Source organism: Monomorium pharaonis, chromosome 6 (assembly GCF_013373865.1).
Source record: "Monomorium pharaonis isolate MP-MQ-018 chromosome 6, ASM1337386v2, whole genome shotgun sequence".
NCBI lineage: Eukaryota > Metazoa > Arthropoda > Insecta > Hymenoptera > Formicidae > Monomorium > Monomorium pharaonis.
Genome location: NC_050472.1, coordinates 24,249,019 through 24,269,291, shown reverse-complemented (window position 1 = coordinate 24,269,291; position 20,273 = coordinate 24,249,019). Strand labels below are relative to the sequence as shown.

The following is a 20,273-nucleotide window of genomic DNA, read 5'->3' as shown; positions in this document are numbered from 1 at the left end:
CGCGCAGCGTAATTCATTGTTCTATTCCACCTCCCCTCTCCCCACTGTTCTCCCGCGTGCCGATTCTCCGAACGGTTCCCGACCCCCAAAACTAAATTGCAAATGAATTGGCCGACTTATAGCGATACTCCGCGAATGCGCGCGATAACTAACCTAACTATCGAGCGTTGCGTGATTAAAAAAAAAGATCTTTTGTTATGTGTACGTAATCTTCTTTGACAGTTGCTCCATTTAAGTCTACAATAAATTGTACAATGTAACACCGAGAAAATCGAAACGATCGCATAATTTCGAGGCTAAAGAAACGTCTGACCTTGTTCGATCGTTTCTCCACTCGCTTCTTCCTCTACGCAGAGATCACAGACAGCTTGGTCGCATAGGTCGCGAATTCCAGCTTGAACCACCAGCCACACCCAAAGTGACGACGGACACACACACACACACACATACACACACACGCACACACACGCACACGCACACACACACACACACACACACACACACACAAAACGTACAGACACTGTCAATTTTTCCCATCGACGGGAAATGGACGCGCGGTCGAAATTGAGTCTTGAACAAGTCAATCGACTCGACCGGATAAAGGTTCGGTGAGAGAGTCCCTCGAATTTCCAAGATTCGGAGGATCTATACGCGTTGCCGCGCGCATACGATCGCACGAATACGTCACACGTGCTTTAAACAGCGGATAAACGTCGTAGCCGCGAGCCACGACCACGTGGCGATAGATCTGGATCAGGGTTACTAACTGGCTATATCTGACCCTCTTATTTGACTGGTCGTATTACGGTCAATCGCCTCAGCCCTACACGATATACGAGCCAGGCTGTATCGCGCTTGTATACGTGGTACTATGTCTGGAACACGTCAGTGACATGTCGCGCTGTAATTAGATTCGCACCGAGCTTACTCAGGTTGGACTTCTTATCTGGTGACAATATACCGGGCAATCTTTGCGTGTAGGACGTATGCATTTTATCCACGTACTGTCGCGCGAGCGCGCGCGCGAATGCGTATGTATGTACGTACGTGTATGTGCGTGGAGAACGGCACGGTATTATTTTAAACGTTTTATCGACGACGAACGTCGTCGTGTGCACCACGCGTTTTCTTCGTCATCGTCCGCGGCAACGCAACGGACATCAAGGGAGTCCGATCGAACTCCCTTTTCTCTATACTTCTCCGCTTTCGACAATAATTACTGGACTACGGTAATCACGTGCACGCAACCCCACGTCGCCGGTTAATGTAACGTTTCACCGCGCATCTATCGTCCGGGGGTGTGTGTAACTTATCTCGTACAAGTCCGAGGCCTCAACTCAAGAGTCCGCGTCCAAGGGTAGGAAAACTCAACCTGTGAAACCTCACGAACTTCCGGCTTTCCGCCCTAATAATCACTCTCTCTCTCTCTCTCTCTCTCTCTTTCTCTCTCTCTCACCACGCGGCCACCCTAACTGCGAGAGCTTCCTTCCGTTTCCGCGTGACTTCACTCCCCGGACCCGCGGAATTATTATAGCCCGCCCTTAAGCGTGCCCTCGATTTAAGCGATGCTTAAAAATCGCATTCTCCTCATCTCTTCATCAATCTCGAGCCGCAATCTCCTCGCTTCCTGTTACAACCCCGTCCTCCCCCTACCCCTTGTCTTGTTCGTTCTCGTTCCCGGTAACAGTTGTAATCCCCCTCCTTTCGCCCTCCCACCCCGCGAATCGCTCTTATACTTCGAGCCAAACTTCCACTTCCTACCGCACTGATCTAGTCTAATGCATTTTGCTGGTCCACGCGAATTCGTTTCCTTTGGTTTCCAGCGATCGATCCGGCGTCTGTCGCTCCATCGACCGATCGTTTTCAAAGCTTTACGAGTCTAATCACGAAATAATTATCCGGTTTGCTCTTCGACCAGCGGCAATTAAATTCGATTTGACATATTTTCTAAACAATATTTAAATTTAATTATTAAATTTTCTTAAAAGGAAATATCTAAACAAAAAGATTGTAAACCTTAATTTTTTTTTTATAATCCCGAGATTGCCAAGGCTGCGAAATTTAAGCCAAGAATCGATTCGAGATCGGCCCGAGAGCTCGCAGAGATAAAGAAAAGTGCGGGAAACGCGTTTTGTATACCAGAACTTTTGGAAGCGCTGTCTCGAGGGAGCACGAGGGATTACACCATTTGTCCTTGCGGATGAGATTCCTGGTACCCTGGATGATGAAAGTACGCGAGAGAGAATTCTTCTCGAAGCCTCGCCGTTATCTCCCGACCACCGCGCCGTCGTCTCCGTTTTGCTGTCTGGCTTCAAGTTGCCTCAGCAGTTTTTGCGGGACCCGGACTCATTTGGGAAACGGCGGGAGTAGGGCTTTCGCTCGACGGTGCTTCTTCATTTATTCATCCGGCCGCGATCCTCGCAACGATCCGCCGCCGATTCGTACGCGACAGGATGTGCGATCTCTCCTCGCGTCTCCGCCGCGTCTCGATACATCGAGACGGCCGCGAATTGTCCTAGAAATCGCTGCTTTCTCTCGCTATTTCCTCGGCCTTCGAAGCGGGGAGTTTCGTGTTTATCCCTCGAAGGCTCATCCTATCTCCGACGATCTCTCCGTCTCCCGACTCTCCAAGGACGGACCGAAATCTCGTTCGTCGGCGAGTTGTCAGTGACAAACTATGTAAGCTACCGCTTACATTCGACCGGATTCTCGAATAGTCCTCGTTGCCGCCCTCTCCTCCCACAATTTCTCTCCGCCGCGAAAGAATTATAGTCTCCGACGCTTCGTCGGGGATCCACTCGCGTGTCGACGGCGGAAACAAACCGCCCTTGATATCGCCGCACGTGATATCGCCGAAATAGAACCTGACCAATCGTCTTTGAAAGTCATTGGCTGTTCCCGGCGATAAAAGCAACTTTGCCCGTTACCCCCAGCAATTTTCCGCTGAACGTTTCCCAACGTTCACTAATTTCCTAAGTGCACGTTTTTTTTCTTCGGCATATTAAAAATTAGAGCTGTAACAGTTCTATTTAAAATTGTCAAGGATAAATAAGCTGAAGAGTGTTTAGGGTCTTCGTCTTTCATTAAACGTATTATGTCGGATTCTTCGTATCTCAATATTAACAAATTTTGAAAATTTTCAAAAATTCTCGCATTTTATTATCGATTCCCAAACAATGAGATTTAGTCTAATCTAATAGCTCCAGTTCGAAACCTAAGCTAATCTTATATCTAATATCGCTGAAAACCGATCCCAATTTAACTGCAGTAACTCATCCCTTTCGCACACAGGCACACTTGGCGGGTAGATTCTACCAACTCTGTGGGTACTGCCAGGTCGACGTCGTCGGCAACGTCGCTTTCTTTTCCCAAACGTTTCCCTCATCCCCCTCCCCGAACTCCCAATCCTCGTTTCCCGACCGCCATCCCCCGACCATTCTCCCTTCCTCCCCCTCGATCCTGCGCGACGTTTTCTCGATTTCCTTCGGTGCCGTCGCGCCTTTTCCTCGATATCCTATATCGTAGCGCGTTTCAAATGGACAACTTGGCGACGGAGAGACCTTACTTTGCCTCGCTGACATGCGCGTGTGCGAAATTTATTCTCCGCCACCGGGAGAGATCGCGCTAACCCCGATTACACGCGGCTGCGGCCGTTGTAAAAGGAATACGAAGGGACGCGCGAGAAAAATTTTTTCCCCATTCCCCGGGAACCGAAAATATTATTTAAAGCAAAAGACATAATGAAGACATTACATTTAAACTATAAAGATTCTTTTTTCTCAATTGAATCATGGGAAATTACAATGCTAGAAATTGAATAATGAGCGATGCTCCTTTCCTTCTTCCTTAATATTTTCACCGGAGAAAAATTGTCTTCGAGTTTATAAAAATAATCGTAATAAAAAAAAAGCTTCCTTCTAATGGTTTGTGTATTTCTATGTACACACATCTCAAAATTTATATTTCTTTCCTCAGTTTTCCTTAATCAATCATGTTTAATTTCCATAAGAAGCATATTTATCAAATGGCAGGGGTGGATTTTTGGATTGTCTCTTTGTGTGCGCTTCTGGGAAATAGGAAGGACGCGCGGAAGGACGTCGGGACGATATATCAGCGTCTCTCCACAGGACGACGAATCTAGGATCTTACGAATCTGGAGCTGTATATCTAAAGGCCTAAACTCGGAAAAGCCCCGAGTCTTTTTTTTTTCCCACGTGGCGCACTACCTCCAATGAAAAAGCTTTCTATTAGATTAGAGAATGCGGAATCCGGAGGGGGTTCTAGTTCTTAAGCGACGGCTTCGGTAGAAAGAGCACCCCGCCGGAAAAATTTCAAAAGTAGGGCGACACGAGTTATCTCGCGGCAGATATCTGACGCAAGGTCACGAGGAGCTTGCCAATCATTGTCGAAGCCAAGTGAGAGGCACTCGCGATTCTATAACATGCCAGCCAGATCTGATGTAGATGGTATATAGACGAGGGTCTGTTTATTTCAACAATAATAACGATCCGCTAAAGACCATCCGGGCTTAACACGGAACATCGTTGCATGCACGTTTAAACTATGCGACGCGCCACGAGGCTGCATTGTTTTCGTACACGCTGTGGAGATTCGCACGTTTACAACACTCCATTAACCATCCTGGGATCCTCGAGAAAATTACGGACCTATTTTGCTGTCGAGGAATTATCGATTGGATATATCTACATCGTTGAGTTTATTACCGCACGGTCTCTTGGTGGATTTTAGAGAGATCACGTTGGGATCTCAAAGTTTATATTGCATTTTCAAATTTCGTTCTACTTTCCTATGTCTCTTTACCGTGGGATTATTGTTGCAGCACTTCTCGGAAAATTATTTGCTCGAGGACGCAATAGGCGCGATGTAAGGCCTATAACACTCGAACCTTGGCCATGCTAATAGATTGATTCGCTCGATAGCGTTTGCTCACCATTACAATCTCGAGCCACGCGTTACACCATCTTTTACATTTGTAGCAACTTCGACATGTAAATATTATAATTTTTTTCTTCTTTGAAATCATGTACGGTTTACAATAATCAATCGATTAGTACCTAAATCAAAACGTAATTGTTAACGAAAATATTGCTAGAAATTGTAGGATAAAAAAATTACTGTACAAATATTTTAACTGTTAGTTGGAAGGAAAAAAAACATCAGTTGTTGAGACACGATGGCTTCTACTACTTCGACATTATGCGCGTGCAAAAAAAACCCGTGCGTTTGTCGACCTCTTGTGCGAATTTTATTCGGAACGATATTCGTCGTAGGGGAAAAAAGTCTCGTCGTCCCTCCGCGATGAGAGATGAGAGAACCGGGCGCAGATTCCCGTGGTGGTGTCGCATTGCGGCGCACGGAGGGGGGGAGGGCAAAAGTACCACCCGATGTACCGACCTCGAAATGTACGACAGACGACGCACTCGAAACTCGAGCGAGGCCGTTAGAAAATCGAACTACGAAAATGTAGAACACGCGACCCAGAGTGAGAGAGGGAAAGAGAAAAATAGAGGGAGAGGGGAGGAAGAAAGAGAAAGAGAGAGAGAAGGCCCAAAGAGAGCCCAGTAGAGGAGCACGCGGGGGATCAAAGATACGAGATTCCCTTCTTTATGCAGAGAGCGAAAAGTCGAGACAGAGTAAATCATATCGAGATGTCTCGAGATGTCTCGAAGAATAAATGACCGACTGCCATAAACGCCCTGCCCAGCCGAAAATTTTCGCTGTTTCATTTAAGTCAAAGAAACGATTTTAGTAAAAATACTTCTACCCGAAATAATGCGTACGTTAACTATAATTAGTTAAATGTAAAACCGATATACGAATAATACAAAAAAAGAACTTGGTGCTTAATAATATTTTTATATCAAATATATATTTTTTATTTTTGTGCATTGTGTGCCGATAATATAAGTATTATGTTTTCTCGCGACATATATAAATATATAAACATATACGACTTGACCGCCTGTAGATGGCAGGAAGAAATATGAAGAAACGATTGCGATTGCTGTAATTTTATAGGGGCGCGATACAGAGACGATAAAACAATTCGGTCCTCGTGAAACAACGTTAATTTTTCACAGTGATCTCGATCCTCGAAAGATGAGGTGCTCGCACGTCTCGCAGTTCAGATGCGATAATCGGTGAAAAAAATGAGCGACTTTCGGAACACCCTGTGCGCTCAGGAGGGATGCCAGTTTGGGAAGCTAACGCGTAATTGCGGCGTCTTGTGAGCGATCGCGTTACAAGAATTCCGCCACTAAAAATCCGTATTACTCTTGTTGTCGATCATGTGCCAAGGACGTGGAGCATTCTGGAGCCGTGTTTTATATCGCGCTTTTTCCTCCATATCCGCATATCTACCTCAATCTCCTCTCGCTAAATCACAAGACAAAAACCCTATTCTTACCCTGTTCCTCGGTTAGACGCGTTTATTCATAATGTGAACCTTAACAAATATTAAACCGTATAAAGATAGATTATATGTACTGCTACGTAAACGTTCCTAATAATTTTAAACACGCAGAGATACCATAAGCAAGGAAGGATAATTCGTGTCTATGATTCATATTCATATTCATATTTTTGATATATAGAATGTTTAATAATTGTATAAATGAAATTGAATTGATTACATTCAATTTAGTTTAATTTAATTTGAAGATAACTTTTTCCTAAATATACTCTTGAAATTTTATTCTTATCATGTACAGTTATTGTTATCTATGACAATTTTATCATAAAAAAAAAATTAACTGAAGGATAATTATCCGCGGAGAGTTTCACAGTGATGATATGACAGTTCGGAATGACATGATGTACGCCAAGTTAGTTTTTAGTTTCTGTATGCATATTATGGAGAAAAATATGGCTACGCGAATTCGAAAATTAGTATAAAGTACTATACGTTGTACAATTAGATAATTATATTACACAAAATTTTCCTTTTTTATGGAAATAAATATTCTGAGATAAATTAATACTTGTGTGTCGTGTTTTTAGTTATATTAAGAGAAAGAGAGGAAGAAAAACTTTATTTGAAATTAAAGTAAAAGAAGAATAAATAAAAAAAGTAAGGAGAGAGAAAAAATTAGAAATAATTAAGAAATAATAAGAAAAAGTAAGACTAAAATAAAGTCATTTACACATATAAATAAATTATAATTAATGTGTGGTAGAAAATGTTGTCAAATTGTGTGTGTGTGTGTGTGTGTGTGTGTGTGAAACTTTGCGGATATCACTTGACCAAATTTAACTTTGTATTTTTTTTTATATTTTATTAAACAAAATATAATCCATTGCCCTATACTTTTTGTGTTATTTTTAAAATGTATCATAAAGATTGCAACATTAAACTACATTAAACTTTTATATATATCATCATTAATTTACTTTTTGCTATTAAAAAAATGAAAAAGAATTATACAGGAATTCTAAAAATTTTGAAATTTACATAATAATTATGAAAAATTATACCAAAAATTCTGAAAAAATTTTGTACCAAAACATTTTTCAGAATTTTTAATAATTTTTCATAATTTTGTATAAATTCCAAAATTTTTCAGAATTTCTATATAATTATATACCAGAAATATGTAACAGATAAAGGTTCAGAAGAAGTTTAGAATAAAACCTATTTTGCTACTTTAACTGCTCTACAAATCAACCTACTTTAATGCTAAAACGCTAAAAACAGTGAAACAGAAATTTCACACAAGGGTCAAAATAGTAGCAAATTGTATTACTATAATTAAACCTATTTTCATATCTTTAGATCCTACTATGTTTTAGAATTAAAAGTTTAATGTAAGGTCAAAATTTCGACTCGGGATTTCTTCCCAAATATTCTTGGAACTTCCTTATCGTGTATGACTATCTGTGAATTTTATCACCAAACAATTACATCAGTCTAGCTCGGTTTGCTCTCGATTCCACCTCCTAAAGGAAGAAAGATCAAGTCGAGTATGTTCGGGCGTGGTGCCTTCGCAAAGGACGGGAGCGTTACGAAATTGTTCCATTGTGCTCTCCCTGAATTTCGCAAAATCAATTGAGAAACCTTCCTTATCTTCTTCTCTCTGAAATCCTGTACGACATTATGAACTTTCATTTACGCGTTTTGTCTTTATAAACATCTGATTTGTATACATCCCTAAAAAATAATCCAAATAAAATTACATTCCCTCATATTAGTGTACGTCATGTTTGACATCATCTCGGTTTCCTTTGATTCAATTTAACTTTTAAATTTACTCTCGCGTAATTTTCATGCTTTCGCGGTCCAATCCAGTTGCGCGGTACATCAAGAAAAATTCCGAGACATTCCACATCCATCTAATTGAAATATTCAATAGTTGGAAGACTGAAGAAGAGACCCGCCAAAGTTTGCAATAGAAAAAAATATTAATGCGGTAAATTGCAAGTGGGGAAGAATTCTCTACGCTGCAAGAGCGAGTCACGCGTCGCGAGGCACTGCAAATTTTCACCGTGACATTACCGGTCATTGTGAGTCATTATGATTTCGCGAAGACGACAAGCGGCGATATAATCGCATGAGGTATATCGGCCGTCGTAGCGCGCGCAGCGACGCGGCTAGTTGACTGCGGAGACGAGGGTGTACGGGTGGTGGTGGTGGTGGTGGCGGCGGCGGTGGTGGTGCCGGCGGCGGCGGCGGTGGCAGTAGTGATAGAGGGTTAGGACGAAGGGGTGCGCGCGGTGAAAGGCAGAAGGCAGACGGGCGGCAGACACCCTGTGCTTATCCCTACCCCGGCCCACCCCGGACCGTGACTCACCAAACCGTTAAAGGATGAAGCCGCCCTGCTTTCACTCTACGCGCGCCTCTACACAGACGCAAGCAGGTGTACATACGTACACACCATCCCTCCTCTCACCTCCCTCCCACCCACGAAGCAGCGGGAGAAGGAGAGACAAGGAGCGGTGCTTTCGAGTGAACGAGCGTTGAACGCAGCACGTGTGTACGTATGCTCGCGAGCTCGTGCGTGTCTGTGTGTATACGCGCGTAACATAAAGGGTGACTGCGGAAAGCGCGGAGCTTAATTACAATGATTAGATTCTTCTAGGATCAATTTGAGGGCGGACGTTCTCTTGATTAGAAACACTAGGTGGTTTTGATATCGGCCGTTCTCTGGTCCCGCTTTCGGGTCAGCTCTCGAGCCGCAACAATAGTCATTAATAATATTTGATGAAGTAGTAGAACATGAAAGTCTAACAGTTAAAAATTTCAATTTAAAGAGCCGAATTACTAAGATATTTAATATGAAATATTTGCTTATGAAAAAAAAAATGCTAGGCACGTTTGGGAGAGGAATCTTTTTCTTCAAGACGATGTCAACTCTAGGGACTCCCTCATTAAGTTTTAGATTAAAGGTTGCGAGACACCCTGTATATGAATGAAGTCCGGCGCGTAATTTCTAGTACATGGCAAAGGGGAAAGAGAAAAAAACGAAGTCTGGAAAAATCTATCCATGCGGACGCGACATTTTTATTGTGAACATGCCGGAAATTAGCAATTGCACACATTATATTGCACATGGTGCATATAATTAACGCCTTTATTTTCGAGATTCTTTCTCCTCCGTAAATAATTGCCCTTTTATCTCTCCTCTCACCTTCTCTTCTTTGTCGCCTTCTCTTCGTGAGTGTTGTTCAAATTTATTCACACGAAAATATTTGCAATTGATTAATTCTTATCATAATATAAACAGCTGTATTTGTAATATTTTGAATATGTTTGTAAAACTTTCAGTCTCGTGTTTCTGTCACGTAATGTAGGAAACAACACAAAGTAGATATAAATTACAATCATTTAAATCGAATGTTTAATTCCGCAAAATTTTACTTAATCTTTCTCAATTGAAATATTTATTTTCTGCTGCAGGTCACACATTAAACGGTCAACCGTTGTTGGAATTCCCGATGTCGAGCGGCGAACCGGCATTGGAACCTCTAAGAATCAAAAGGGCCACCCTGTGGGCAAGAGTCGAGCTCAAGCATGCCCATCACTATCAGCATCATCGTCACAGTCAGATAAACCAAAGAAATATCACTCTCTGGGTATTTAGGGTGCACTGCGGTAATACGACGCATCTTCGAGGCAAGGTAATCCATTTCCGAATCAATCATATTGTAAGATTTTTTTTTCTAATCCTAACTTTAATTAATCGCAATCAATAACTCAATATAAAATCCAACAATATGCATTTATCTAATAATCGAAAGACTTCGCACAATCGAGTTTATTTTGGGGGGGAAAAACTATAATACTACAACGCATCCTTATTTCTTGATATAAAAAAAAATATATATATATATAAATTATTAATGCAGGCTTACAAAATTATGGTATTATACTGGAAGTTTCGTTTATCCGAGCGATTCAATTCACAGGAACTCGGGCAGCACCTAGAGATGGTGACATCTCTCGTGGTGAACGTCGGCCAGCTCGGCTGGCAGAAATTCGACGTGACGAAGGTCGTCAGCAGATGGTACACGACGAACTACTCGAAAGATAAACTGACGCTGCTCGTCGATTGCAGCGGGTGCGGCTCGCACGTCCACGTATCGACCTTCGACGGGCACTCGCCGCACGTGATCGAGTCGTCCCTAAATCCGAAAGGTAATCCCCGAAAAGAAAGTCTTGAAAAATTTGACGAGTATACACGATACTTTCATCGAATCCAGAAATCGATAAATTATAATTATGTATATTAATTTTTTTCTTGTTACTTAAGTATGCAACAAAATCTGGCCTTTTACAAACAAAAATTTTTTTAACGATCGAATTCTGATATACTCGTTGAGCCGATCATTTTTGTTAAATTAATGTTTTACTAATCAATAATTTCCACTTTGATCATTAATTTTACATTTTTAAGTACCTAATTTTCACTTTTGCAAGATGACATTCGTGAGCTGAAACGTTCTAAATATTTATAAGAATATCAAAATTCCGACTTTAGCTAACTTCCGGTCAAATAATCACGAGATCAAACATTGTTTTATTCGAGAGGATTGAAGCATTCCTCTCCATTTGATTGATTGCGTCGTCGAAAAATATTATAAGTCCGACGTGATCGATCAAGTAGCGTTCTACGATTATTCATAACGCAATTGTTATTTTGATACTGGACACGTTGTGTAATTGGAGCCTTTTCTTTCAGGTGATCACGATCCAGACAGACCGTTTCTAGTCGTGCGTACAGATCCAGCGGCCGCGAGACGCGTTAGGAGACGAGCGATCGAGTGCAGTGGCGCGGTGAGGGGCCAATGCTGCAAGCAGAGGTTCTACGTCAGCTTCTCTCAGCTTGGGTGGGACGATTGGATTATCGCTCCTCAGGGGTAAGCAAGTCGAAACTGACAAAATAAAGAGGCCTTACTCTCTTTAAACCACGTGTAGTGAAAAATCGCTCGAAAGTCGCGCGAGCTCAGCCTTCTCTATTAGGTGTGAAAATTCGGTATCAAAAAATTTACGAGCTTTCCTTCTCTACGAGAGATTCAGAGAGTGCGAACATCGTTACTAATAACCGATTAACACGCACAACTTTTTGGACAGATACTACGCCAATTACTGCAGAGGAGACTGTGCGGCTGGTCACAGGACGCCGGACACGTTTCTTAACTATTACACTCACGTGATCGAGGAATACCGAAAGATGGACCGGCTGGCCGGCATGCAGCCGTGCTGCGCGCCCCTGAAGTTCTCGCCCATGTCGCTCATCTACTACGGTCCGGACTCGAATATTATCAAGAGAGACCTGCCAAAAATGGTGGTGGACGAGTGCGGTTGCCCTTAAATAAAAAAAAAAAAAAAAACAAAAAAAACGCGACAGGGAGACGAAAGAGCACGCTCGCGAGAGAAGGCTCGTCGTGCTCTGCCTTGTAGGAAAAAGAAAGAGCAGAAGAAGCAAAAGAAGTGAGACTCGCGAAAGCGTAACCCGCGAGCCTGGACTCGGTCCGACAAACATCGGTCTCAGAAACCGTCCGAATTCTGCGAGACTCGTACTCGCGTTAGACACGGGAAACCGGTGGTCCGCGAGCTGAGGTTTCCCGAACACGCCCGGGGGTAGGTAGACCGGTACGCAAAGGTAGTCAAAAGAACTAGGTAATTTCGCTAGATTTACACGCCACACGCGTCGGCGCGATTGCGTGACCGAGCGTGACTCGAGCGTGTGGTGATAAAATAAAAATTGGCCTTTCTATATATGTACACACAAAATATAGAACGGTCGGGTACATAGAGTAGATCTTACCGGTTGGTAATTTGTAAAAAAAAGAGAAAGAAAAAAGGAGACACGGTGTCTCGGTTTCAAAGCGTCGTTTACAATATGCATATATATATATATATATATATATTATATATATTTATCTATATCTTTCTGGTTAATTTGTACGCGATCGTAAAAAGCAAAGAAGAGACATGCGAGAGAGTATTCAAGGAGTTGGTATTCTTACCCAAGAGCTTAGTCTTTCTTTATTAGTTGCGTGATAAAAATGAGAGAAAGAGAGAAAGAATGAGCGAGAATGAGAGAATAATTAAAACGATTGAAAGTAAAAAATGTGACTTTTATGGTTATACATATATAAATATATAAAATGTATATATTATATAAATATAAATATATATATATACATTCTCGGACGCATACACACGACGTGATTCAATTGAAATATAGAAATATTCGCGTTCGGGCGCGCGCGCGCATTAAGTATAAAGACGAGAAAAAAACTCAATCTCTCTAATTGCCTTGTTTTTTGATGAAAGTATCGAAAGTAACGGTTTAAAAAATAATAAAAATGCTATTTAAAAGTCTAAAAATATACATATATATATATATTATAAATATATAATAAACACGTACGCACGCACGCATACGCAGCCATATACACCGACACACCTATACGCATAAGTACACGTAAAATCCAGCGTGCCGGGGTCGAGGGTTGGAAACGTGAGAAAGAGAGAGGAAGACAGGCGGGGTGTAAAGAACCCAAAGTTCAAAAGATAAAGAAAAATTGTTATTATTAATTAGATTAGTAAGCAGTAAGGTTGGCCCCAAGGACTTACGATTGTAAGGGGTATTGCGTGTGCGTGTATATTTCGACGATTTTACAGGCAGACACACCAACAATTCGATAATTCGCAAAATGCAAAAATATATGACAATACTCGCTTGATCTTGTACCGTAGCGTAAAGAATTTTTGCAGTTTATATATCTTAATCCGAATGAAAAAAAAAGTACTACCACCGATATAACGAGCCTGCTGGAATTCGTGCGCTGAAAATACACGTCTGAATTGCGAGCTACGTTTCTAACGGCAAGATCGTCAAAAGAATTAGGAAACGATAGGAACTGAAAATTACGGTAGGAGAAAAAGTGATATAGGCATGGATTAATTGGGAGAAAAACGAGACAATAAACGAGAGACAAGAGGGAAAGGGGAGAAGAGAGAAAGATGCCTTGAACATGGGACGATAATTTTCGGGTGATGGCACGCATTCTTTTTTCTCGGAGCAATCTATCGGACGCGTTTTCGAGATGCGTTCGCGTAATTTATTGTTTCGACGGGCGCGATTAGAGAAAAAAAAGAAGCTTAAAGAAACACAAATGAAATTTTTTTCGTGGGAATGTCACGTTCAACCCACGCAGCCTTACTGGGCCTTATTAAGGTATTGTTGTACTATTACTAAATTACTATCAACATAAAAGATAAAGCTTAAGATAAACATTGCGGAGGAACAACAACGGCGATTGTAGCGTGAAAAAACAACGGGTATGAACAGCGCAATAACGTATTATTGTATTTACTCGATCGGCGATGTAAAGCAAATTGCGATTGGCGAAGAACGGATGTGTGTGACTATAACGGGTCGTGAGAGAGTGGTGAGGAAGAGAAAGATGCGAGGGTTGCAATCTGCCCGTGAAAGGGTTCGAAGGTAAAGAATGGAAAAGAAAAAGGTAGAATCATGTTGCCGAACTGTCCATTTCCTCGGTGCGATTTCGACTGATCCTTTTTTTTCCTCAAATTGCCGGAGCATAGGTATGCAATGGTATGTAATGGAGTGTGCACGTGCGAGAAAGGTGGAAAAAAAAAGAAACAAGTCTGTGTGCGGGTGTGTATGCGCGTAGAGAGAGAAAATTATTAATACAACTAAATACGTTCCGCCGTTCAACTAGAAAAAAAAAAGAACTACTTGCGTCCATGGTGCAGTTTACGGATGACTTTAAGCAAACGTATTTTCTAGCACTGTTAAGGAACATTTCTTCGAATTCTTCTACTTCTTCATCTTCTACTATTATACTACTAGTACTACTATTACTTCTTTTTTCTACTTAATTCCTTTTGAAGGAAAAAGCTATAAGTGCGTACAAGTCTCGATAAAGAAAAAAAAGCCTTTAACAAGCTCAAGGAGTGCGTTTATTACGACCATTGTACCGATCGTAATGTATAAAAAGTGAAAAAAAAAAAAGATAAATGACGGTGATGATAATGACAACAATAATATTAGTAATAATGATAACATTAATAATAATAATGGTGGTAATATTAATAATAATAACGGCAACAATGATAATAATAATAACAATAATATTAATATTATTAATGATTATAACGGTAATATATAATATTATTACAAATATTACCAATAATAACAAAATAACAACAGCAACAACAATAACAGTACTAATAATACTTATTAATAACTAACAATTAATGCATAATAAAAATAATAATAAGAAGAACAATAATATATTAATAATGCTAATAATAATAATGATAATAATCATAATAGAGTACCGATAATATAATAATTGAAAATATTGATTAATATTCATATTAATAATACTTTAATGACACAAAAGATAATATTAATAATAATATGCATAAGGAAAAACGGAGCGCAGGCATCAAGGCTGAGCCGACGAAAGTCTACCCTCCTTAATTTAAGAACGAACTCCAAAGGAAGTGAGAGGTATTCGACGCTTTGAGTCACCTTGTGATTGTTTGAGACGTGTGATTGATCTCGTCAACCGATCCGACGGGCGACGATACGTCATCTTCTCGACACCCAGTATGGATAAATTTAATTAACGCGAGAAAAAAAAATGAAAAAGAAGGGACACGAAGAAGAAAATCAAATTCATAATTCCTCTCGTATTATCGTTCCTGAACTTTATTATAGATCGCTTACGTGTTACTTGCGCGTGAATAAAATAAATGAGGAAAAAAAAGGCCACTATCTCAGTATTCGAAAGTAGATTAACCCCCACACACACTAACTTAATCAATTAACATAAAGAAAAGTAGAAAACGGAAAAAAAACGTCTTTTTTATCTCTCTCTTCCAGTGATTAATCCGCTAAACTTGTGGAAGGTGTGCGATGGTCGCCGATCCGGATGCGTGCGACGCCGGGGGGACGTGACAAAAAAAAAAAAAAAAACACACGACGCGATTAACACTCTTATATTGCACTGACTTCCGCGAGAAGGGAAGGGAATTTCGGTAGGTTCTCTCGAGCTTCGAGAAGACGCGATCTGCGTGCGATTGCGTCCGCCCGGCTCCGCTCGCGACGACGGACGGCCGGAACGAAACACACTTCCCACCACGAAGAATGCCGCGCAAATAGGCGTGCGATCGACTTCGGAAATCCCAAATTCGTAGATCGTAAAGGAGAGAGAAAGAAAGAGAGAGAGTGAGAAAAAGAGAGAGAGAGAGAGATTGTTTTCTCGGGTCTTCGCCTCCCTCTCGCAAATTCAGTCGCGCTCAAACGACGTAGAGAAAAAGAAAAACCATGTTTTACAAGTGTTTGCGAGGAAAAAGATAATAACGCGCAGTTTTAGCGAATATACAAAATAAATTATTCTCTCTATTAAGAGCAAGTGCCCTTGCACTTAAATGCCTTTTAGCGAATTCTCGTCTCGGAGCTTAAAACTCGTCGAGTCGCAAAGCAACTTTGCGTTTAGTGCGGATATATTTAATATATAGTGAGTTTAATCGGAAAGTACTGACTATTTATTAGCGCGCAGGTGTGTTCTTCTAACGAATCTAACGTACAGGCGTCACGTTCATCTACAATAATACGATACAATTTCGTAGTGCAGGTTAAAGTGCCTTAAAAACAGTCCTCCACGAAAAAAACACGAAGCGAATTCGTTTACGCGAATTTTCTCCGGCCGCTGACCAACGACGAGCGGATTACTTTGCGAGAGGAATCGTCCGAGAGATCCGCGCGAAATTTTCTCTCCGCGACACAACAAATGTAGAGCAACACGATTGTCTCGCGCGATCGTCTGATCATCGGTTTCCGAAGTCGATCGGAGTAAGGAAAGATTTCACGTGAATGGTTGTAGGCACGAGGCGGTTTCGAGTATCGGACGGAGATGCAAAGTCAATGGAAAATGCGATTGCGCGTGCGTGTGTGTATGCGTGTCGTGTGTGTTGTGTGTGCGCGTGAAGAAAAAGAGAGAGCGAGAGAGAGAGAGAGGGGGGGGGGGGAGGGTAGCAAAAAAGGAAAAGAAAAGGGATAAATAGGCGAGAGCAATTAACTGTATCCTGCAATATGAAATCTGAAAGACGCAGAGGGTTGGAAATCCTATACACACTGTAAAATATACTCCCATATAATTACACAAGTATAATTTAAAATATCAATATGCAATAATATCCTTGCAATTTATATATTTTAAAAATAGGCGTCGACTTGAAATTTGTGGAAGAGCCAGTTAATTGGAAGCAAATCGCTATCTGTGACAAAGCTATAAATAATGTATTATGCAATTATTAGGTTATTAGAAGTAGAACTCGAAAGGGTAGACTCGAAAAGGTATTGTAAACAAATTTTTTTAACTGCTACATTCAACAACTCAAGCAACTGGCTTTAGTTTCGAGAAAATTGGCATTTAATGAATACATAATCAAACTGGTGATTCTCTAAAAATCAAGTACGCGAGACACTTCATTGTATATAACTTGAGTTTATGAAAAAAGAAGGGAGATAATGGGAGAGGAAAGAGAGAGAAAGAGAGAGCGAGCGAGAGAAAATAAAGCGATAAACGAAGCGGAATGTAGCGACGGTATTATCCCGATAGGGTAAATGCGTCGAAAGTGAGTGATACCAAAATAGAAAAATCATGTTCTCTCATCTTCTCAAATTCTTAGTTTCGGCACAGGCGTCAGCCGGGGAGAAAAAAAAAGAGAGAGAAACAAAATAATGTGTGTCGGTGATTTTTTCGCGTTCGGCGAAGATTCCTTTTTTCTTCCCGTCGCATTTTGCTGCAGGGTCAACGCGTCCGTTGCGAGATATTAATTATATATTTCAAAAATGGATGCAATTCCGAAATAAAAACCCCTTAAATATGTCAGATGGTTGTGCAAATTGTTAATTTCTTGAAAAAAAATTTCCTAATTCCTCTAACACATCATATCCTCCTTTTCGATAAGTTTTCACTATTCACTTTTTGTTTTATTTGTATCAGAAAGAAAGACTTTCTCCATGTTTTAATCTTCCTACATTGTTAAAAATAAATTTAATTTTTAGTAGTAAAAGTAAGTATATTACGTAATTGCCGACTTTTAATAGCAAAGTCTTGAGTTATGGATAACAATAAAGATAACTAAAGACTTATTTGAACCGTTCGTTAATTCTTTCTCTAATTATACGTAATGACTTGTAGATAAATCGATTGACAATTGCTTATAATTGATTTTGTATAATTATTAGTATAAGATCGTGTAAATTATTTTATAATTCAAAAATAATGTCGAGTAGTTCTATTACAAATATGAAAACATATAAATATATAAATTTTATTTCACGTTATAGACATAATATACTGTCTGTAGGTCCAAGTATCATGGACATAGTGGCACTTAAAAAAGATCAGTTAAATGATGGCCATGACTATTTCACGTTATAGACATAATATACTATCTGTAGGTCCAAGTTTCATGGACATAGTGGCACTTAAAAAAAATCAGTTAAATGATGGCCATGACTATTTCAGTTATAGACATAATATACTATCTGTAGGTCCAAGTTTCATGGACATAGTGGCACTTAAAAAAAATCAGTTAAATGATGGCCATGACTATTTCACGTTATAGACATAATATACTATCTGTAGGTCCAAGTTTCATGGACATAGTGGCACTTAAAAAAAATCAGTTAAATGATGGCCATGACTATTTCAGTTATAGACATAATATACTATCTGTAGGTCCAAGTTTCATGGACATAGTGGCACTTAAAAAAAATCAGTTAAGTGATGGTCATGACTGCTCCTCAGATCTATGACATAGTTTTCATAGATATATTTTAATTTAAAATAAAAAAAGTTTTAGACTTACCGAACACTAATGCGCAACAGCAGAATTGATATTACATCCATCCTGTAACACATAAATATATTAAATATGTACACATTAAAATAGTGCTTAGCAATCAGCATTTCAAAAGATAATTATTATCGCATTCAATTATTTTCTTTACTAAATAGACACTTAATTTAAAAATTAATTTGTATTTACAGAAATCTTTTTTAGACATAAACTCCAAAGAAAGAAATATAAATACATACACAGAAAAATATCATTCTACAGCCAAGAAAAGTAATTACACATTTTATTTTATAATTCGTTCAATAGTTTTTTCAGCTAAGAGTATTTTCTTTATATTAGTTTTAAGGTACTTGTCACAAGTATTAAAAAATCTTGAAATTTTTCCTTAAAACAAGAATTTATTCAATTTATTTCAAGAATATTATAAAACTTGATTAGAGAAGAATTATTTGGACTCTAGATAGTAAGTAACCAAATATTTGTTTAAAGTAAATATTCTTGTTTGAAGTACATATTACAATTACTCAAATTCAGAATATGTTTTAAATTAATTTGATATACTTGTGGCAAGTTTACCATAGATTTGCGGATATACAAAGTAACCAATTACTTAGAACAAGTAATATTTACTTGGAAGTAGTAATTATTTTTCTCTGTGCACAAAATCTAATTTCTCTGAATCAAAAATAAATTACCTGTAGTTGTTCCGTTAATGCCCCCTCTCCCTCCGGATCTGTTCCTCCTGCTCCTGGGAGGGAGGACTCCCGATGACTCCTCTCAAATTTCGCTTTATTTGTTAGTCCTTCATGACACTCACGATTTGTTGTACATCACTTGAACGTTAATAACCGAACACAAGATCGCGCGATCTTCGTAGGACGATCGCGCACGATTTTCTTTCCGTTCCGAAACGGAGGAACAACGCGAAGGATCGTGCAATTCCACGAAAAAACTACCGATTCGTTCGACGGTGCTTCTTTCACGATACATCTCTTTTAAGAGTTTACTCGCGAGGACACGACGATGACAATTACTCTATCTCCGGTATTCTCGTTATCGCGCAAATAACAACAAGAGAGACACGGTAGTGTCTCGCGCCATGAAAAAAAAAGGTGAAATGCGCGCGAAGTTTGGCGCTTGGTTGCAACGCGATCGGCAGCACTTTACGAACGAATTCGATCCATTTACGAACGACGCTGGCACCCGCGTGTCGAGAAGATCGTGCGTACCACGTTTCCGGCACTCTACGTCGCCGTATACGCACACATTTCGAGTTCGAAACACGAGAAGCACGAAGCACAACTTCGGCTGAGCGGGAGGAACGGAAAACAGACATGGCGGCGGAGTCGGCGGAGGTGATAGCGACCGCGGCCGACCAACGACGAAGATAGCCGAGGGGCCGTGGCGTCACGCCGTCTGATACGCATGCTGCAACCGTGCCCTGTATGGCATATCAACGACTCGTCCGCCGTACAGCAATCGGAGATTGCTCGCCTAAATCTCTATCATTTGTTAAACCTATGTATAAAATATATGGATGACGATGATATTTGATAGAAAAGCGGAACTAATTTAATTAAATTGATTTCCACACTTATATTCAACTGTTTTTTTTTAATCAATTATAATAAAATATCACACTCACTGATCTATTTTGTCTGCCGAACGTAGGCAATATCTATAAATTCTCATACATAGAAAAAAAATTATTCTCAAACTTATGTATTCAAATTAACGCGATCATTGTTTCATATATAAGCAACAATATATAATCTTTTTAGAAGAATTTGGAAATCTCAAATTTTAAGAAATTATAATTTTATTACAACACTATAACTGCTATTTCAAGAATATAATAGAATTGTTTTGATAATTTTATTCGAAGAACATTATAATCTTC

The 20,273-nt window shown here is 39.9% G+C and overlaps 1 protein-coding gene and 1 long non-coding RNA gene across 2 annotated transcripts in view; one reads left to right on the top strand and one right to left on the bottom strand.

Moving 5' to 3' along the window:
- Positions 1-14,473, top strand: part of LOC105830055 — a 28,282-nt gene extending 13,809 nt beyond the window's left edge. Inside the window, exons 2-5 of the mRNA XM_036288979.1 lie at positions 9,914-10,134; positions 10,423-10,651; positions 11,196-11,373; positions 11,588-14,473. Coding sequence (XP_036144872.1) covers positions 9,914-10,134; positions 10,423-10,651; positions 11,196-11,373; positions 11,588-11,828 — 869 coding nt within the window. The 3' untranslated portion in view covers positions 11,829-14,473. The remainder of the gene's footprint in view (positions 1-9,913; positions 10,135-10,422; positions 10,652-11,195; positions 11,374-11,587) is intronic.
- Positions 14,474-15,300: 827 nt separating this feature from the next.
- Positions 15,301-20,132, bottom strand: LOC118646338. Its single transcript, XR_004963907.1, has 2 exons — positions 19,069-20,132; positions 15,301-18,424 (listed from the first exon to the last, which is right to left on the bottom strand). It is a non-coding gene; the product is annotated as an uncharacterized LOC118646338 (long non-coding RNA).
- Between the last annotated feature and the right edge of the window lie 141 nt (positions 20,133-20,273).